The sequence below is a fragment of the Amphiprion ocellaris genome, chromosome 14 (genome assembly GCF_022539595.1).
Source record: "Amphiprion ocellaris isolate individual 3 ecotype Okinawa chromosome 14, ASM2253959v1, whole genome shotgun sequence".
NCBI classification, from domain to species: Eukaryota; Metazoa; Chordata; class Actinopteri; family Pomacentridae; genus Amphiprion; species Amphiprion ocellaris.
Window position 1 is genome coordinate 33432666 of NC_072779.1, and position 20804 is coordinate 33453469.

Sequence of the window (20804 nt, forward strand, 5' to 3'; positions counted from 1 at the left end):
CAGGAAAAGACATCACCTTCTGAGGGTGAAAAATAAAGGTTTTATGGTTGGTGGATTTTTTGACCAAATTTATACTGTCAACTCCACCGCCACCTGTCCAAATTGACTTGAAACTTGCCTAAAGTTAATTTAAAAAATAGTGGTTGAAACATGTCCAAAATTGTTAAAAATGACTCAAAATTGCCCAGAGTAACTAAAAACCTGTCATAAACAACTCCAGTTACATTATAAGAGATAGAAACTTTCTAAAATTGCCGAAAAAATGTACAAAAGGTAACAAAGTTTCCCAAAGTTACTTGAAACCTGTATAAAATTTGAACACCATTTTAATGTTTTTAAACTTGTCTAAAATGATGGTCTAACTAATGGTCCAACAGGATTCAGCAATTCCCAAAAGGACTGGAATCTTGTCCAAAGTAACTCAAAAATTGTCCTCAGGGACAGAAAGTTTCCCAAAGTAACTAAAAACATTTCATAAATAACTCTAGCTACATTACATGAGTTAGAAACTGCGTGAAATTGCGTAAAAAATTCCCCAAATTACTGGAATCTTGTCCAACCTGACTCAAAAATTGTCCTTAGGGACTCAAAATTGCCCAAAGAAACTAAAAACTTGTTATAAATGACTTTAGCTACATTTTTTGAGTTAGAAACTGTTTAAAATTGACTAAAAATGTACAACAGGACACAAAATTGCCCAAAATGACTGGAATCTTGTCCAAAATGACACAAAAATTGTCCTAAAAGACCCAGACCTGTCCAAATGGGTTTGAAACATGTCCTCAATTAGTTTAAAAAATGGTCTGAAATGCTTTGAAAATTGTCCTAAAGGACACAAAATTGCACAAAATGACTTGAAACTTGCTTTGTATTATTTTGCCAAAGCAGGACATTGATCCACAGATTCAGGCGAAGAAAACAGCGTAAATATTGACATGATATTGTGTCATTGTGATGTAGTTGCAAGCAGGAGCTGCTGCTAGTATAAAAACATGTGCAAAGTAATTTGTAATTCCATTTGTAGAACATTTTATTCGACATAACATTGTCTAGAGGTCAGATTGTCTATTTATGCTACATAACAAAGACATTAAAATGTATATAAAAGCACTTTATGGGAGAGTTTTTTCTTTTTGGCCTCTTTGTGTTAAAGTCGTGTGAATTAAAATGAATTCAGTCAGTTATTTCTTCCCCTCCAGTGGTGAGTTGATGATGTGGGACTTGGCTAAATCAGGGAAGCAGAGGTGGACTCTGTTCGGAACGTCTTCGGAGGGTCAGAACCACAGCAGGATTGTCTTCAACACGAGTTCCTTTCAGCTGCCGGACGGGAAAGAGCTGCTCATCAGCACCTCCATGGATAGAGAGGTGGGTCGCCTTTCTTTGGTCTGGTTTGAGATTTTTGGGGTTCAAATCAGGAGCTGAACTTCTGTTGACTTTCACAGCAAAACAGAAAACCTCTGGTTAGTAGAAGAGTGTACTTTGGTTGAATTAGCTCTTTTAAATCCACATTTTTCGACACTGGTTTTGTGGAGAGAACAAAACAGGTGTGAAATATTTAGACTTCATTTGTTATAGATTAGAAGTGCAATGATAAATTGTTGATTTGAGTAATTAATAATAGAGAAAATAGAGCTGCAGCTTCTTAACTGTGAATATCTTCTGGTTTCTGTCCTCCTCTACGATGTTAAACTGAACATCTTTGTCTTGTGGACCAAACAAGACGTTTGTCATCTTGAGAAACACTGATCGAATGTTCTGACATTTTACAGACCAAACAGCTAATCAGCTATTAGGGAAAATAATTGACTGGTTAATCAGGGTTGAAAATAATCATTAGCTGCTGCATAAATATTTCTCCAAACCTTAGCTTGGCTCAGTATAAAGACTAAAAAACTATAAAAAAAACTATAACTATATATATAAAAACTAAATCCACCTCAGCAGCACCTCTAAAGCTCAATAATTAACATTTGATAATTTAATCAGTATAAAAACTAATAATGAAAGTGACTTTTCTGTTTACATATTTAGTTTGTTTGTTATTTAGGACCTAAAACTAAATTTTGTAAACATTTTTTGGCTGGATCTTGAGGATCTACTATGTAATGAGAATTTTTGGATTCTTCGCCCCTAAAAGGGTGAGAACCCATTTCAAGGGTTCAATATCTCCAGAAATAAAACTCCCAGAGCCATGAAATTTGGTGAGGACACAGACAGACTGGTTTCCAACAGATACAAATGACCAGATCGCTCCAGAAAAAGCCACATTTCTAATTATTGGCCCTTAAAAATGGGAAAAAAAGTGCAAAATTTAGGTATTGTGGCCCCAGAAAGTTCCTGTAATATGGATGCGTCCATAGTTCCTACTAAAGCAAAGAAAGGCAAAACAAGCTTTATATGATACTATACTTGAACATGAAGACAACATGGAAGCAGCTTGTGCATCTATAAACCATTTTATGGTCCAGTCAGTGAGTCCACATCAACATTTTGTCACAACAGCAAAAAAAATGGAACCTTGTCTTGCCAAACTTACCACTCATCAATTTCTACTGATGTTAGAGCCTCAAAAGTTGGTGAAATGTCAACCAATGTCTGTATTTTAATAAAAATATGGATCCATCCATATGTACATGCTTAGATGAACTCTCTTGAACCGTTATACCAGCCTTGTTTTAAAACTTTGCTCTTTTTTTTTTTTTTTTTTACATTTTCAAGGACTAGGAATTATTATTATAACTTTAGAAAAAATTGTGTCATTTTAGGAAAGTTTTGAGCCAAAATATTAAAAAACTGGAACCTTGTCTTGTGAAACTTACTTTACATCAAATTCTAATGACTTTAGAGGCCTTAAAAGTTGGTGAAATGTCGACCGAAGACTGTATTTTTCGTATAAACTGAATAAAATCTAAGATGGTACAGCAACATATTTACTGAATTCTGTCTGAACTGACCCATGTGTCAGACTTTGTGCTATGCTAAGCTAACTGACTGCAGAGTTCAGCTGCACATTGAACATGCGGACATGAGAGTGGGTCATTTATCTTGTTCTTGCACTGAAAGTGAAAAAGAATATTTCCCAAAATGTCACAAATCTTCCTGCAGTGTTCATGTGGTCAAGTTAATTTTACTTTCCAGAAAAGCTGTTAGCATCTTGACTTTTCCTCCAGATCAAATGCTGGGACTTGGCCTCTCTGGACTGCTGCTGGACTCTGCCCACCCTCGGCGGGTTTGTCTACGCCCTGAGCTTCTCCCCGGTGGGTTCTGGGTGTCTGGCATTGGGTGTCGGTGACAACATGATCCGGGTTTGGAACACGCTGACCACCCAGAACCGGTACGACACCAGGTCCTTCTGGCAGGGCATCAAGTCGAAGGTCACAGCGGTAAGGAGTTTGTCTAAAAGCTGCATGTAAATTTAGCATAATAGAATATTTACCTGATTTCTTAGTGGTTAATCAATGCATATGCAATGGTACATGACCTGCTATGTTGCTAGAATTGATAGTATTTCATATTCAAGTCTGTATGTAGTTTTCAGAAATAGATTTTCAGAGCTGTCAGGTAAAAGAAACAACTGTTAGAACAGGGTGTCCACTAATCATAAAGTTCCAGGTTTGATACCAGGATACTGCATACTTGTACATGTACAAGTATGCAGTCTCTTATATAATAACTGCAAGCAAGTCGTAGCAGCTTTCAGCAATCAAAGCTGCAATCACTCTGAGAATTGCACGTTCGAATTCTGAGCTCTGAGCCCAACTTTCTAACAAGCTGGTTTATGTGAGAAAAAACTATATTTGTGATGAATAAAAGTCACTTTTTCTGTTTTCTGACTGTAAACTTTTTGATAAATAAAGTGCCAGAGCTCATCAAGTCATAGCAGCTTTCAACAATCACAGCTGCAATCTCTCCAAGAATTGCTGGTTTAGTTATGAGCTCTCAGTCCAACTTTCGAACAATTCACTACTAATAATAAGGATTGCAGGTTTGATACCAGGATACTCTTGTACGTATACAAGTGTGCAGTCTCTAGTAGCTGCAAGCAAGTCGTAGCAGCTTTTAACAATCACAGCTGCAATCTCTCTGAGAATTGCACGTTCTAGTTCTGAGCTCTGAGCCCTGAGCCCAACTTTCTAACGATCCACTAATTAAAAGGGTTGCAGGTTTGATAGCAGGATGCTCTTGTACATGTACAAGTGTGAAGTCTCTTAAATAGTAACTGCAATCAAGGTGTAGCAGCTTTCAGCAATCACAGCTGCAATTTCTCAGAGAATTGCACGTTCTGGTTATAAGCTGTGAGCCCAACTTTCTAACAAGCTGAGATATGCAAAAAAAAAACTGTATTTGTGATGAATAAAAGTCACTTTTTCTGTTTTCTGACTGTCGGTTTTTTAATAAATTAGATGCCTGAGCTACTGATAAGCTCACAGACTCTCCTATTAGCCATTTGCAACCTTAAAATTCAAGAGAGATTTGTAAACATACTGTAAGTTATCAGTTTTTACGTCCTTTAAGTTTTACTCCAATTTTTCAACTCCCAGAGTTTGATGATAGTGGGTGAATTATATCAGGCATTGAGCTGTTAAATTCTTAGACAAAACATAAGAAACTGTTGAGGTAAGATGCACTAAGAAATTCTCCATTTATTGCAGCTGGCGTGGCACCCGACGAAAGAAGGATCCTTGTCGTTTGGAACAGACGACGGTAAAGTTGGAATCTACGACGTCTTCTCAAACAAGTAAGATCCACTATTGACATGTTATTCTGTCCTTACATACACAGTCACCTTAGTTCTTTTGCTCACTTCACTGTTAATTTCATTGTTTTTTAGACTTAAGGGTGCATATAGTTTTGCCTGAAACACCTTACTTGGGAAACCATTCAAAGGGTTCAGTAACTCCAGAAATCTGACTCCCACAGCAATGAAATTGGGTGAGAAAACAGACAAAATATTTTCCAGCAGATCCAAAAATTGTAGGTGGTCCAGGAGAGACAATTTTTAGAATTTGTAGCCCATGAAAATGGAGGAAAGGGTAGTATTGTGGCCCCAGAAAGTTCTTAAAAATGTATATATATGAATGGATCCATATTTCCAACTAAAAATCCAGTCTTTGGTTGACATTTCACCAACTTTTGAGGCTTTAAGATCGGTACAATTTGAGGTTGGCTGAGTATGGCATGACAAAGTTCCAGTTTTGGGATAATTTGACAAAATAGTGATGTGGACTCATTGTTAGGAGACAAAAACTGGTGCAAAACTGCTGTCATGTCTTAGTGTTAAAATTGAACAACATATGAGGCTTATTTTATCTTATAACAAACACTAAACAAAATCCAAAACAGTGCAGCAGCTCTGCTACCTGAGATGCCACAGACTAACCAATGACTGACATGCAAAGTTGAACGTATGCACACTCTGAGATGTTATCACTGAATTGTTTTATGAAGAAAGTGCATTGTGTTTGTTACACTTCAATTATGCACCTGTGTTTTATGAGAAAGTTAATATAAAAACTTGACGTCCAAAATGATTTTTAGCTTCAGAAAAGATGATTGTTTTGATCTCTGTTGAACTTTGGCTTTGGAAACTTTTTCTGAAAGTCACAAAGTCAAACCTTAGCTTGTGTTTGCTGGGAGCCTTGTGGATTCTTCGTAATCCCTCGAGGCCTCAGAGTCCCATTTTCCTGCAGCTCTCCTTGTCGCTTGTCCCTGACTGGGCATTTGTTCTGCTTCGTCTCCTCCCAGGCCTCCTCAGATATCGAGCTCCTATCACCGAAAAACAGTGTACACGCTGGCCTGGGGACCTCCAGTCCCCCCGATGTCATTTGGTAAGTTCTTAATGAACTCTTAGCAACTGCTGCCGTTAGCTCCGAACGCTCTGACCCAGCAAAAACACTGGCGGTGGGACGTCGGAAAAGCAGCGACTCAGCGAAAAAGTGCCCAACATCTCTGCGCGCCCCCTTGTAATCGGCTCTGTAATTGAATGAGGCGAGGAAACACTTACGGCTCACCTCCCTCCACTCGAGCCGCTCGTGGGGAAATCAAGACGCAGGAAGTTAATTTTACCAGCTGTCGGTGGATGACATTTTGATTAGCGTATCACTCACTCGGCTTGGAGGCTGCAAACGTAATTGTTGCCGTGCCAACAATCTGCTGATGGCTCCTAAACGAACAAAAGGAGCCGCTGATTTGTTTACCTGCAGCACTGGCATCGGTTCTGCTCGCCTCACACAGTTCTGATTGGCTCTGATTTCATACGAGGAGCGTGCAGAGTGAATCTGGACCAGCTGCTGTATCTGGATATATCAAGTCCTCCATGAAGCCGTCATTGTCAGAATGGGTTTTTTAACTGGCACTGAATGCTGAGTCATTATAGTTAGGCCTTTAAGATGCTTTTTCCATCTCAAATCATCACATTTTTAGAACAATTTCTGCTCGACCAACTCCAATTTGAACTTTTTATAGCATGAAATATGGATTTTTATAGAGATATTTGTGAAATTAAAATAAATCACTTCATTCTCAGTATTAAAACTACAGATAAAAACTGAAAACAAACAGTCCATAAAACCAACAAAACAAGTAGTTTAAGAAAATATTCAGAATTCAGTTATAGCAGCAGCAACAACAGTAAAGTGCAAAAGTAAGTCATAGCTTCACATATCAAAGAGTTTATTAAGATATTTATTATTTTTTACTCATTTATGACAGTTACCTTTTTAAATAACCATAGTTTATAATGAAATCATTTTCAGTGGTTGAGCAGAAGGCTACTGATGATTTGAAATGGAATAAGCCTTAAATCTTAAAACTTCTTGTATGTTTAGCTGCTGAAGTGTGACCTGTATATCATGTATACTACTATGAATTCTATTTTTATACTATTTGTGTGATCTGGTTGCAGACATTCTCTTCAGACAAGCCTGCATCTCTTTAAAAACAGCTTGTAATGAGGCTTTTTCCTACCAGAAAGCAATCAAATAGCAGGTTTTCGGTGTTTTTGTTCTGTTATGTGTGCTGCAGGGTGTAAAAACCATTTGGAAATGCATTTAGGACGTAAATGACAAAAATGTTCCCTGAAATGCAGCACAGCTTGAAAACACAGCTCGGTTTAAACATTCGTCCAGCAGCTGAGCCAAAAAACCCAAATCCATCTTTATAAGACAGTTTGTCTGCAGCAGGAAGTCAACCCACCATCCTGAAAACATGTATAAATCTGTTTTTGTATGACGTTCAGGTGCAGCAGGAGGAAAGCCGAGTTACAGCCTGTACAGCTGCGCCGGCGAAGGAGTTATTCTGCAGCACGATCCGTCCAAACTGAGCGGAGATGCCTCGGACATCGACCGGCTCATCAGAGACACCAACAACATCAAGGTGGGACAGATGTTGATGGAAGAATCTGGACTGTTTTAGCTGCTATCTTGGCTTTTAACAATCCTGTTGTCTTCATTTATGGGCACCAAAAAATAATGTTTCCTTGTCTGAAAAAAATCCAACAAATCGGCATAAAATTCCCCAAATTTCTGAAAATTTGCAAAACCTTCAGCAAGAAAATTCTAATAATTCCTTAAAAGTTTCCCTTAAAAGTTTAATTTTAAAAAAATTTCCCAAATTTGGCAAGAAAATGCTTGTAAATATTTTCAAAAATGAGTAAAAATCTTTCAAAAAATTTTTAAAAATATCTAAAGTGATTATATATATATCAGTAAAACTTATATTTTCTTGAAGAACATTCACATGGATTTTGGTTGATTTTTTTTGTGAATGTTCTTAAGAAACATTTTTAACATTTCTTTTTTTCCACCAAAAAAATGTTCAGAAATTTCCCATAAATGTTGAAAATGTGGAGAAGTTTCACTGTGAAAATATTTTTTTCTCCACATTTTCAAACTTTAAAACGGGTAAATTTTGACCCGCAGGATGACAAGAGGGTTAAACGTTAAACACTCAGAAAATCTGGCCAGAATCATCAATCAAGTGCACACGATGGACCAGTTTTCATGTCTGTGTAGATTCCTGTTAATCCAGGATCCGTTGAAGATGTTTTACACTCCTCCAAGATGTTTCATTGGTTCTAATTGACGTCCAAGTATTTATTCTCCCCCCAAATGACAGGGGGGTCTTGACTTACATCGGAATTCTGTTCCTACGGTGCAACGTAATGTGATTTTTGCCGTAGGTCATGTAATGTTAGGTTCAAGTATACGCTTTTTATCGCCGATGATCATGGAGACAGTCGTGCGACTTAGGCCAAGCAACCGGCCGATGTTCGTCTTTGTTTTTCCCTTTTCCGAGCGTTTTATTTTATCTAATTCCACTTCCATGGAGATGGCTTTCCTTTTCTTCGAAGCACTGACATCAGAAGAGTCTGACTTCCACTAGGGAGCCATAACGAAGGGCAAAAAGTTTCTGAAAAGCAACACAAACGAAAGGAAGCGAATGTAGCACAATCCAATAAGATGTACAACCGGAGACTGTAAACTCATATAGCGCTGCGTGACGACGTATTCACCCTCTCCGCTCGCCAACTAGTTCCCCCGTAAAATTTGTTTTGACGCTGCAAACGCCGTATGTCAGATTGATGGAACAAGACTTTCTTAATAAATTTATGGTACTCCTCCTTAAGTCGAGGATGTCGTAGACTGAGGACCGACTGTACATGATTTAAGGTGTTAGCGTTGGAGAAACTGCCTGGTGAGGACCCTAAATACTGCACTATATGTACCTGATGAGTGGTGCTCCTCTGTTTAGAGATGGATGTTCTAGTTTAGATCCTTCAGATCTTTCTCGAAAAATCTGTCTTGTGGACAAATGAGGAAATATACGACACCACTTACCAGGTACGTAGAATATAATCCTGAGATTAATCACCAGGCAGTTTCACCATTGAAACCATGAGTCATGTGAGGATGAGAATAAATACCTGAAGATACAGTACGATTAGGCACTAATTAATCCCACAGTTGGAACATTTGCATTGTTACAACACCAAAAGTGACAATGCAGACATTTAAGTACTAGTTTAGATTCTCCACATTCCTTTGGATGTGGAATTTACAGAATTACACACATCAATAGTATGAGATCAGTCAGATAGAACTGAAGAAACCTCTTGGATGAAACATCTTCAAGAACTAAAATGAAGTCCAGTTACTTTCTGATGAAACATGTAGAATTTTGTATGTGTTTAAACTCACACCACAGGTCAAACATTAAATAAATCACAGAAAACAGAATGTATTTGTGTAAATGTGGATATTTGTTGCCAAAAATGCTGACATAGCAAAGTCAAAATTCTGTTTATCCCAAAAAGAGCTAATAACATAATAAATAATACCCTAGTTACACATGAGGACCCGGGAGAACCAAGAGAGTCAAATCACGTCAGTTTACTCTAAATTGTCACATTGCATATTAAATACCACCACAATACATTCACTTGTGAATACAACTAACACACAGAAGTCAGGTCTCTGAGCCTAAAGTGACAAAGACAAAACAACTAACAGAATAAAAGGAGTTAATCTGACCATCGACAGGTCATGTAAGGCCAGACGAACTAATGAAACCAATCAAATCTTACAAATAAAACCAAAAATGACAGCAGGGAACAGTATACAACTCAGTTAGCAATAACTGTACCATGTAGTAATGCAACATCTCCAACACGGATTAAAAACACTTTTATTAAGAATCATTTAAAACCACAATGAACCAAAACTGCATGGTTCTTACATTCCTGCAACATCGATGTCCCACGTACAGAAACAAAGCTGTGTAGCTGAAGATATACAGCTGCTAGAAAGTGTTGCATTTTGTGGAACAATTTGTTCCTTAAACATCAAACATTAAATTATTTCCCTCAAATCACTCAAGACGAAAACAATTGAACTTTTCCACTTATCTAACTTACTTTATCATTCTAGAAGCAGACAGCAGAGAACCACCAAGTGCTATCATGGTTAAATATGATTTTTAATTTCAATAGAAGTTTTTTTTTTGGGTTTAAATGTTCATAATAAAGTAGAAATTAGAAGTAACCTACTCTGCCACCCACCACACCATCCAGCGGCTGCAGCCCTGAACAGAGTTCACATTGATGCTTGATAAAAGACCCTGAAGTAATCTTTATATCTACAGAGACAGAAATAGTTGTCAGTGTTCCTGCCACCACTAGGTTTGGCATTTCTGCATTCTGTGCACTCTTAAATCTTCAAACCCACCTGTCAGCCTCAGTAAAACCTGACAAACACACAGGAAACCAACACTGTAAGTCTGCATACTTCGTGTTAGAGCTTTAATGGAGCCGTTTTCCGTCGGCTGCTGAATGTAAATAGAGGTGATTTGAATAGGTTGTTGAGGTGAGCTCTGCTTCCCAACAGCACAAGCTGTCTCCACACACCGACCTCAGCTGGAAGCCAGATGGGAAAGTTGTCGCCGTCGGCAACGAGGACGGGTGAGTGAGCGGCCGGTGGGAGTCCAGGGAGGAACCAACTGTCTGCTGACAGTGTGGCATCTTTAGGCTACAGAATAATGAATTCTGTTCTGTGTGAACTCTTGAACTCGATTATCTGAGCCACACTCTGGGTTTGTGATTGGTTGTCACATCGACTCATCTAAGCTCCTGAACCAGACGGCAGAAAATAAAAAGACAGCTTAGATTTGAAATAGAATTTAGTGGACATGATGCACTATACAGCTGCATCACATATAATTAGAATATGATGGATAAGTTCAATATTTTTTATCAGACACTGAGGAGTTTCATGAGCTGTTATCATCAAAATCAAAACAAATAAATGGAAATATTTCAAACGTTTATGTGTAATGGGTCTAGAATGAACAATATGTGTATAACACCTTTCATCCAACACATACAGCTCAGAATGCTTTAAAATTAAAAATAAATCACAAAAAACTATTAAAAATAAATAAAATACTGAAGTAAATGCAGTAAATACAACCACAGATTCATCTCAGAGATTCATTTCGGGGAATTTCATGAGCTGTGAGCTGGTATCCCCAAAATTCAAACAAATAAAGGCTTTTAATATTTTAATTTATGTGTAACGAGTCTAGAATCTATACAGTTTTCACTTTGAGCAATGTCTAATGAAAACTATTGAACTTTTCCCACCTTATTCTAAATATATGAGATGCGCCTGTAGCAGCAGCAATGTTTAAACTTGTGTTTGTAGATATAAAGCATCAAAGATTTAAGTTCTACTGGCACCAACAGATAATGTTTTAATGGTAGAATGTTTAAACACCGTTTTTTACAAGACTCAGAACCTTTAAAACCCTCTGTACTCTGAATGCCAGTGACAGAAAAGCAAAGTTGGAAGTGAAAGAGGCAGATATTTCTCTCAGAATTGTAGATTTTTAGGAACTAGTCTGGTCGCATCTCCTTCATACGTTGCTTGTTGTCTTAAAAATACAGTTCACGTACATTTGTGGTTTCTTGTGTTTACCTCCTGTTGGATATCTGACTGCGTCGTCTCTGCTGCAGATGTATTGATGTGTATCAGGCTCCCAGTCTGAAGCTCCTCTGCAGCATCCAGCAGCATCACAAGATCATCAACTCGTTACGGTGGCATCACGACCACAGTTGTGCTCCGGAGCGGCACAGTCTGCTGGCGTCGGGCTCCAGCAACGCCACCGTCTTCGTGCACGATCTCCACTCCGTTATAGGTGGGAGAAACGTTCTGTGATGTTCTGCCTCTCCAGGGAATTTCATTGCACTTTCTATTTTATTTGCAAGAGCAAGAGCGTTTTTGCACATTTTAGCGTTTAAGCAAAAAAATGTACTTTTTTGCAGATGACGTGTTTGTATATCAATGATAGCTGCATTCGACTCATGGGAGTTCCAGCTGTTGTGTATGTTGGTTCAACGTCATAGTTTACTGCAAGACTGAAGGGAACTAAAGCTTCCTTTTCAAATGTCTGCAGTGAAAAACTTCTCTTCCAAGCCCAAGTGAAATAAAATGAGACTTTGGCTTTAATAAGCTAAACTTTAAGCAAAATATATAATATTTGATTACAAAAATTTAAAAAACTTTCATAGCTTCACCTTTTCTTGTTGCCAAGGTAGCATCACAAGCTACCCGTTAGCTTTGCTGTTTATTTAGACAAAGAATCACCACTCTGTTGGTTATTTTTTTACTCTTAATCTTACTTTTTAGTCTCACAGATTGTTTCTTTGGCAAAGTACAACCAAGAATTCCATGTATTTGGTCCACAGGTAGCTTTAGTTACCAGTATTGGACTTAATTAGCTGCTAACACTCGTCTTAGCTAGTGGAATTGTGGTCTACTAACTGAAACTTTGACCTCTTGCAGGTTGGTAAGACTTCCTCAGTAATAAATTCACTGAACTCCACCAACTTTCCCTGTAGTCAACTGGAACAGGCTTCTTTTTTAGCAGATTTTTCGACTTTCTACCCAAAAGTCTCTACACCAAACGTAATAATGCGTAGTCTAAAGAATAGTTAGAAAAGCACTGACACTTTAATTTTTCTGCTGGTGTAAACATCAGAGTTTTTGCTTCTTTTTTTGTTGCAGAGAATCCTCCAGAGAGCCCCGTGGTGCTGACTGAACCTTACCGCCGGCTGTCTGGACATACAGCTAAAATCACCGGCATGTCCTGGAGTCCTCACCACGATGCCAGACTGGTGACCGTCTCCTACGACGGCACGGCTCAGGTATATATCCAGAATACTGTCCTCACAGGAGTATTTCACAGGTAGACAGCGAGCTAACGCTGTGATGTCTTCTCTTGTGTTCAAAGGAGAATCATAATTTACTGCACAAATCAGAAAATAACCGAAATATAACAACTTAATATAAGAACACAATAAACAAAAATCACAACTATGCTTGCTACCAATAAATCCAATAAATCACAGACAAAGGAATGTATTTGTGATATTTATTGCCAAAAATGCAACTATTCATCCCAAAGGGAGCTAATCATCTGTTAATTTTATGCCCTAATTGCACATGAGAACCAGGAGAGTCACATAAAAAGTCACTGCACTTGAAATTGTCACTAATAACACTGCAATTAATTCACTCATTGATACAACCGACACACAGAAGTCAGGCCTCGGTACAACCTGGGAATGAAGTTGCTAAAACAAAACAACTAACAAAAATCTCCATGTCATGTTCGATGAAATAACAAATGAGCTGCCAGTTAACTAAAAGGCTTCATTTGTTCTTTAATTTCTTTGTCAAAACAAAAGCACAGAAGCTATATTTGGTTTCTTTTAACTAAGAATTAGAATAAAATACTTGCAGATAAGTACCGTCCTAGGCATGAACAGGGTAAATAAATTGCTGCAGATTTCACAGAAATCCCTCTAACATTACAGTACACTGAACAACCAGTAGGGGGCTCTGCAGTACACGAAACTCTGCTCCACTGTCTTATAGGCAGGAAAGAACAGTCAGAAATAACCACAAAACTGCAGAATAACATCTGGAATCTGTATGCAACATTTTTATTTGTTAGAGATTTGGTTTCAGTGCTCATCTAGTGTCTTTGTGTGCCTGATAGTCCAATTACAGTGTGTAAATATACGTTGTTGTTTGGTTTTTTATTTCCCGGCCAGGTGTGGGACGTGTTGGAGGAGGCGGCGGTCTCCAACTACCGTGGACACGTCGGTTATCTGCTGAGCGTTGACTGGTCGCCCGTGGATCCAGACGTGATCTGGACTGGAGGGAAGGACTTCACCGTGCAGGAGTGGAACGTCTCCAAACAGGAGTTTACAAAGCCGCCTAAAGGTGAACGTCTGTCTCCCTTAGAATGACTAAAAACCGCCCCCAGCGTCTGAAGAAGAAGCTTTAAAACAATCTGTCGTGTTTCTCCTCTCAGGGAAAAAGATGGCGGATCTGAAGGAGAAGATGAAGACCAACACCAAGCAGAAGAAGAAGAACAAGAAGACGACCGGAGGAGCATCGTCAGCAGATCTGAACGGAGAGGCTGTTACCGGAGAGAAGGTGGTGACGGGTCTGGATGTGTCTGCTGAGGATGAGGAGGATGAAGTCTGCTCTACTAACAGTCCTGTACCTGCTCCAGGTGACTCAGCACAAAACTACTGGTGGGACGGATTAGATCTAAAATCATCTACCTCTGATTTACTTCTAACTTTTTTATTATAAACTATGAATATTTAAACCAATTTATAACGAGTCTGTCTGCACAGAAACCAGTTTATAACCAGTCTGTCCATTTAGAAACCAGTTTATAACCAGTCTGTCCATTTAGAAACCAGTTTATAACCGGTCTGTCCATTTAGAAACCAGTTTATAACCAGTCTGTCTGCACAGAAACCAGTTTATAACCAGTCTATCCATTTAGAAACCAATTTATATCCAGTGTGTCCCGTTAGAAACCAGTTTATATCCAGTCTGTCCAATCAGAAATCAGTTTATAACCAGTCAGAAACCAGTTTATAACCAGTCAGAAACCAGTTTATAACCAGTCAGAAACCAGTTTATAACCAGTCAGAAACCAGTTTATATCCAGTCTTTAACCAGCCATAAACCAGTTTATAACCAATCTTTAACCAGTCATAGACCAGTTTATACCAATCTTTAACCAGTCATAGACCAGTTTATAACCAGTCTTTAACCAGTCATAAACCAGTTTATAACCAGTGAGAAACCAGTTTATAACAAGTCTTTAACCAGTCATAAACCAGTTTATAACCAGCCTTTAACCAGTCATAAACCAGTTTATAACCAGTCAGAAACCATTTATAACCAGTCAGAAACCAGTTTATAACCAGTCAGAAACCAGTTTATAACCAGTCAGAAACCAGTTTATAACCAGTCAGAAACCAGTTTATAACCAGTCAGAAACCAGTTTATATCCAGTCTTTAACCAGCCATAAACCAGTTTATAACCAATCTTTAACCAGTCATAGACCAGTTTATAACCAGTCTTTAACCAGCCATAAACCAGTTTATAACCAGTCTTTAACCAGTCATAAACCAGTTTATAACCAGTGAGAAACCAGTTTATAACAAGTCTTTAACCAGTCATAAACCAGTTTATAACCAGTCTTTAACCAGTCAGAAACCAGTTTATAACCAGTCAGAAACCATTTATAACCAGTCAGAAACCATTTATAACCAGTCAGAAACCAGTTTATAACCAGTCCCTCTGCACAGAAACCAGTTTATAACCAGTCTGTCCAGTCAGAAACCAGTTTATAACCAGTCAGAAACCAGTCTATAACCAGCCTTTAACTATGGAAAAAAATGTTAAAATGTATTTGACATCAAGCCAACATTTTCACAGATATCTTTATGAATATTCATAGTTTAGCATTTAAAAAAGGCAAATCATTGATGGTCAAGTGAAAATTATTCATAAAAATCTGATGTTTTATTTATTTATTTATTTATTTAACATGGGACAGTTTGTATTAATGTACATTTGAGTTTCAATGACCCAGATTGTAAAAATCATTGCTGCCACCTTTGTTCCAAGACTCCAACCCTAACCCTTTTTTTCCAGCCACTTTTGAGATGCAAAGAAAATCCTCTGCTGTTGTAAAGAGTAAAGACAAACCAGGTATGTATTTAATTAACTAAAACAAACACACATGCATGTTTCTTTATGTGATTTTCTGAGTTTATCTGTGTGTTTATTGAGACCTGAACCTGCTGAAGAAGAAGAAACCTCGCTCCATGCTGCCCCTCAGTACATCCATGGACCACCGGCCCAAAGAGGAGCTGCTGCAGGACTGCATCACTCTGGCTTCAGTCAGGCACAGCGACGGTGAGACTCACTTTACTGTCTGACACAGGAGTAAACAAACAAAGAAACACAAATTATAACACACAAGCAAACCACTGAAGGACGTACTGCAGCTTAAATCCTTTACTGCTACAAAACTGAACCAGATCAGAGGTAAGATGAAAACGTTTCTACTGCTATATATTTAATGTTTCTTGGGTTTTTTATGCCTCGTTGCATTTTCATGCTACATGTGCATCTCATATAATCAGAATATGGTGGAAAATTGTCTTTCCTCAAAGTGAAAATTAGATTTATTCTAGACTCATCATGCATAAATGGAAATATGTGAAGCCATTATTTCTTTTAACAACTCATGAAACACCACCAGAATCAGTCTGACATGCACCTGTAGTTACATTTACTGCTTTTTTTGGTATTTTATTATTTTTTTTTAGTAATTTTTATTTGTATTTGTAATGTTAAAGCATTTTAAGCTGAATGTGTTGCATGAAAGGTGCGACACAAACATATTTTTTTTATTTTTATCGTTATTATAACATTAGAATAAGTAACTGGTCCAAAAATGGTAACAGCAGCTGAGCCTCGCGGTTAGGAGCTTTACATCGCCCGTTGCCGTGGTAACAGATGAGATGCATGACACTGCAGAAAGGTGCAGCCTTTATATCCTCTCAGGTGGCCAATGATTGGCTGTAATTCTCCAGATTTACCCACTAGGAGAGGATAAGACGTCATACCAAGCCTGAGGAACAGCATATTAACACAGTGGGGGAATATAACACAGTCCTAATGTCAGAAAAAAAAAAACACTTTTGGAAACGATTATATTCGCTACTTCACATCAGTAATTTAGGCTAAATATTGACCAGCTGGACACTTTTGTTCTTGCATTTCTTCTTGCAAATCTGTGTTTTCTTGTGAAATGTCACATGATCTGGTTCGTTGTGTTTTTCTTTACTCCAGCAGCTCCTGCAGGATGTGTTCCAGGTCAGGGAGATCACATCCATCTGGGTCTGTTCACCGACAGAGCAGCTCTGCATCGCATGTTCCAGGCAGAAGGTACGTTTTTCTTTTTCCCTCAACCTGGAATGTCGATGTGTCGGTACATACCAGTGTAGTAAATACTGCAGAGAGATGTGAACAGTGCTTATAAGTGTGGGGTCACTCAGAAAAGTCCTTATTTTTGAAAGAAAAGCGTTTTTTTTTTCATTGAAGATAACATTAAATGAATGATAAATCCAGTCTAGACATTGTTAATGTGGTAAATGACTATTGTAGCTGGAAACAGCTGATTTTTAATGGAATATCTCCATAGAGGTACAGAGGAACATTTCCAGTAACCATCACTCCTGTGTTCTAATGCTACATTGTGTTAGCTAATGGTGTTGAAAGGCTCATTGATGATTAGAAAATCCTTGTGCAGTTATGTTAGTACATGGAGAAAAGTGGGAGTTTTCATGGAAAACATGGAATTGTCTGGATGACCCCAAACTTTTGAACAGTAGTGTATGTCAATTTTAATGCATTTAGAGCAACTTCAACTCATTTTACATCAACCTTAACTAATATAGAGCAACTTTAGCTAATATGGAGCAACTTTAATATAAGGCAACTTTAAGTCATTTAGAGCAACTTTAAATAATGTAGAACAACTTCAATAAATACAGAGCAACTTTAACTAATACGGAGCAACTTGAATTAATGTAGAGCAACTTTAGCTCATTTTTGACCAACTTTAGCTCATTTAGAGCAATTTTAGCTAATATAGAGCAACTTTAGCTAATATAGAGCAACTTTAGCTAGATAGAGCAACTTTAGCTCATTTAGAGCAACTTCAGCTAATATAGAGCAACTTTAGCTATATAGAGCAACTTTAACTCATATAGAGCAACTTTAACTAATATAGAGCAACTTTAGCTAATATAGAACAACTTTAACTCATATAGAGCAACTTTAGCTAATATAGAGCAACTTTAGCTATATAGAGCAACTTTAACTCATATAGAGCAACTTTAACTAATATAGAGCAACTTTAGCTAATATAGAACAACTTTAACTCATATAGAGCAACTTTAGCTAATATATAGCAACTTTAGCTAATATAGAGCAACTTTAACTCATATAGAGCAACTTTAGCTAATATAGAGCAACTTTAGCTAATATAGAGCAACTTTAACTCATATAGAGCAACTTTAGCTAATATAGAGCAACTTTAGCTAATATAGAGCAACTTTAACTCATATAGAGCAACTTTAGCTAATATAGATCAACTTTAGCTAATATAGAGCAACTTTAACTAAGTTTTGAGCAACTTTAAATAATATAGAGCAACTTTAGCTAATATAGAGCAACTTTAGCTATATAGAGCAACTTTAACTCATATAGAGCAACTTTAACTAATATAGAGCAACTTTAGCTAATATAGAACAACTTTAACTCATATAGAGCAACTTTAGCTAATATAGAGCAACTTTAGCTAATATAGAGCAACTTTAACTCATATAGAGCAACTTTAGCTAATATAAAGCAACTTTAACTCATATAGAGCAACTTTAATTCATGTACTGTACAGACTCATTGGATTAGAAATCTGCTGCAGTTTTTGCAATTAGAAAAAGTTAGATCCACTCCAGTGGGATCTATTCATACATTTTTTTAAGGCCGAGCTGATCATCTTGCGTGTAAAGAAATGGAAACTTGATGCTACATCTTGTGTAATGTTGATAAAATATACAGCAAGTAATGATAGTAATACATCAGGTAACTCTGGTATGAAGAGGGCAGAGTGTCTGAAGCCGCCCACCATTATATAAACTTCCTTTTACTTGTTTTTTTTTTAACTATTTCTTCCTTTTTATCAAGTGTTTCTATTGTATTAGGTTTTCTCTTTGAGTGGCATGGGGTGGGACAATAATTGAATCATTGTTTTGTTAACGTTACTGACATTAATTGCACATTGAACAGCTAAATTACATTTTTGTGTCATATCTTTAGATGAAAAATTAGTAAATTAGCATTGAGCTCTGAGTGTTTCAGGTGTTGCGACTTGTCCCGTTCATGTTGGTTTCAGAGGAAGGCCACGTGGAGGCGGGTCACTTCGACTCTGTGGTGTACCTGAGGCTGTGGAGTGGAGACCTGGAGGGGGCGCTGCAGCTCGCCACCGAGAAAGGAGAGCTCAACGACCACCTGCTGTCCATCGCTCCCATGGGTAAAGACTCAAATACCGAATTATTGCAAAAGTCGGAAGCCGAGACAGAAAGAAGGAGATTGGGTGACTATTATAGTGACCGAAGGAGGCGTCACTCAGATTATAGGAAGTCCATGTTGGTAATCAAAGAGCATTGTGGGGGTTTAGCTATCAACGGGCACCATGACAAAGACTTCTGTGACGCTTAATGACCTCCGACCAGAACTCGTATGTAAATCTTGAGTTGGAAGCCAAGAAGAAAGAAGGTAATCATCTACAAAAAATATCACATTTTCACATGGAAACTTAAAAATGTAAAAAATGTGATTTCACACACGTTATAAACTACAACTTCATCAGTTGCAGTGCCCACTATAAAGTTACAGTTTGACTTTTACAACGCTACCAGAAGCTGAACCTTCCAGAATTTTGATGGTTATAGTGTTGAAACCTACGGCGGCAGCATCTGCTACAGAAAGAATCCTCAACTGTTGCTGGCAAAACAGCTTCTGACCTTTATTTCTTTTTTGTGTCGATTCTGTGAGCTATAATGAAACTCTGTTACTTGATATCCTTTCTGTTCGCCAAATACCCGACTAGAGGAAGCAACAAAACCAACACTTGCTTGTTTACAGTGGCCAAGCCAAGACATAAATTACTGATTTATGCATTTTTTTAGCCTTAGCTCGATTCTTTGTTCATACTGTCATCGCAAAAAGAGAGCACAACTTGGGCAGGATGCTAGAGATGCAAATTTTTAACATTTTTTTATATCAATACTCAGCAGCATTGTCAATCAGCAATAGATTATTTGATAATAGTAAATTGGGTGCAGTGAACATTTGCTAATATTGGTTTAATCTGTGGACATGTGATGTTTCACACATTGGTTGGAGATCATTAAGACTCACAGAAGTCTTTGTCATGGTGCCTGTTGCTAGCTAAACCCCCACAATACCCTCTGCTTGTAGTCTGAGTGATGCCTCCTCTGTTCTCTACAGTATTAATCAGTAAGGGACTCCACATGGTGGAACAACCAGGTACTACAGCTGATCTACATGTAATGACATCATGTAGAGAATACAGGTTTTCTACATCTTTTGGGGCTTTTGGAGCCACAATGCATCCTATCATCTAACACTACATTTACCCTCTGATGCTACATTAACCCTCTACTATTACATTTACCCCCCAACACGACATTTACCCTCGAACACTACATTTACCCTCTGATGCTACATTTACCCTCTAATACTACATTTACCCTCCAACATGACATTTACCCTCTAACACTACATTTACCCTCTAATACTACATTTACCCTCTAACACTACATTTACCCTCTAACACTACATTTACCCTCTGATGCTACATTTACCCTCTAATACTACATTTACCCTCCAACATGACATTTACCCCCCGATGCTACATTTACCCTCTAATACTACATTTACCTTCTAACACTACATTTACCCTCTAATATTACATTTACCCTCCAACACGACATTTACCCTCCAACACGACATTTACTCTCTAACACTACATTTACCCTCTAATACTACATTTACCATCCAACATGACATTTACCCTCTAACACTACATTTACCCTCTAATACTACATTTACCCTCTAATATTACATTTACCCTCCAACACGACATTTACCCTCTGATGGTACATTTACCCTCTAACACTACATTTACCCTCTAATACTACATTTACCCTCTAACACTACATTTACCCTCTAATACTACATTTACCCTCCAACATGACATTTACCCTCCAACATGACATTTACCCTCTAACACTACATTTACCCTCTAACACTACATTTACCCTCTAACACTACAT

At 37.8% G+C, this 20804-nt stretch overlaps 1 protein-coding gene and 1 long non-coding RNA gene across 5 annotated transcripts in view; one reads left to right on the top strand and one right to left on the bottom strand.

The window, feature by feature from the left end:
- gemin5 (gem (nuclear organelle) associated protein 5) overlaps positions 1-20804 on the top strand; it is a 34855-nt gene that overhangs the window by 8606 nt on the left and 5445 nt on the right. Inside the window, exons 7-20 of one of the 4 annotated variants that reach the window (XM_023290191.3) lie at positions 1200-1365; positions 3171-3383; positions 4653-4738; positions 5746-5828; positions 7238-7374; positions 10383-10456; positions 11510-11691; positions 12561-12700; positions 13613-13784; positions 13876-14079; positions 15526-15582; positions 15664-15789; positions 16732-16827; positions 18839-18976. In XM_023290191.3, the coding sequence (XP_023145959.2) occupies positions 1200-1365; positions 3171-3383; positions 4653-4738; positions 5746-5828; positions 7238-7374; positions 10383-10456; positions 11510-11691; positions 12561-12700; positions 13613-13784; positions 13876-14079; positions 15526-15582; positions 15664-15789; positions 16732-16827; positions 18839-18976 (1874 nt within the window). The remainder of the gene's footprint in view (positions 1-1199; positions 1366-3170; positions 3384-4652; positions 4739-5745; positions 5829-7237; positions 7375-10382; positions 10457-11509; positions 11692-12560; positions 12701-13612; positions 13785-13875; positions 14080-15525; positions 15583-15663; positions 15790-16731; positions 16828-18838; positions 18977-20804) is intronic. The other 3 variants (XM_023290192.3, XM_035957219.2, XM_055017276.1) reach the window with 3 other exon arrangements.
- LOC129350514 (uncharacterized) lies at positions 1197-6187 on the bottom strand. The gene is made up of 2 exons (XR_008603952.1): positions 5616-6187; positions 1197-1433 (listed from the first exon to the last, which is right to left on the bottom strand). It is a non-coding gene; the product is annotated as an uncharacterized LOC129350514 (long non-coding RNA).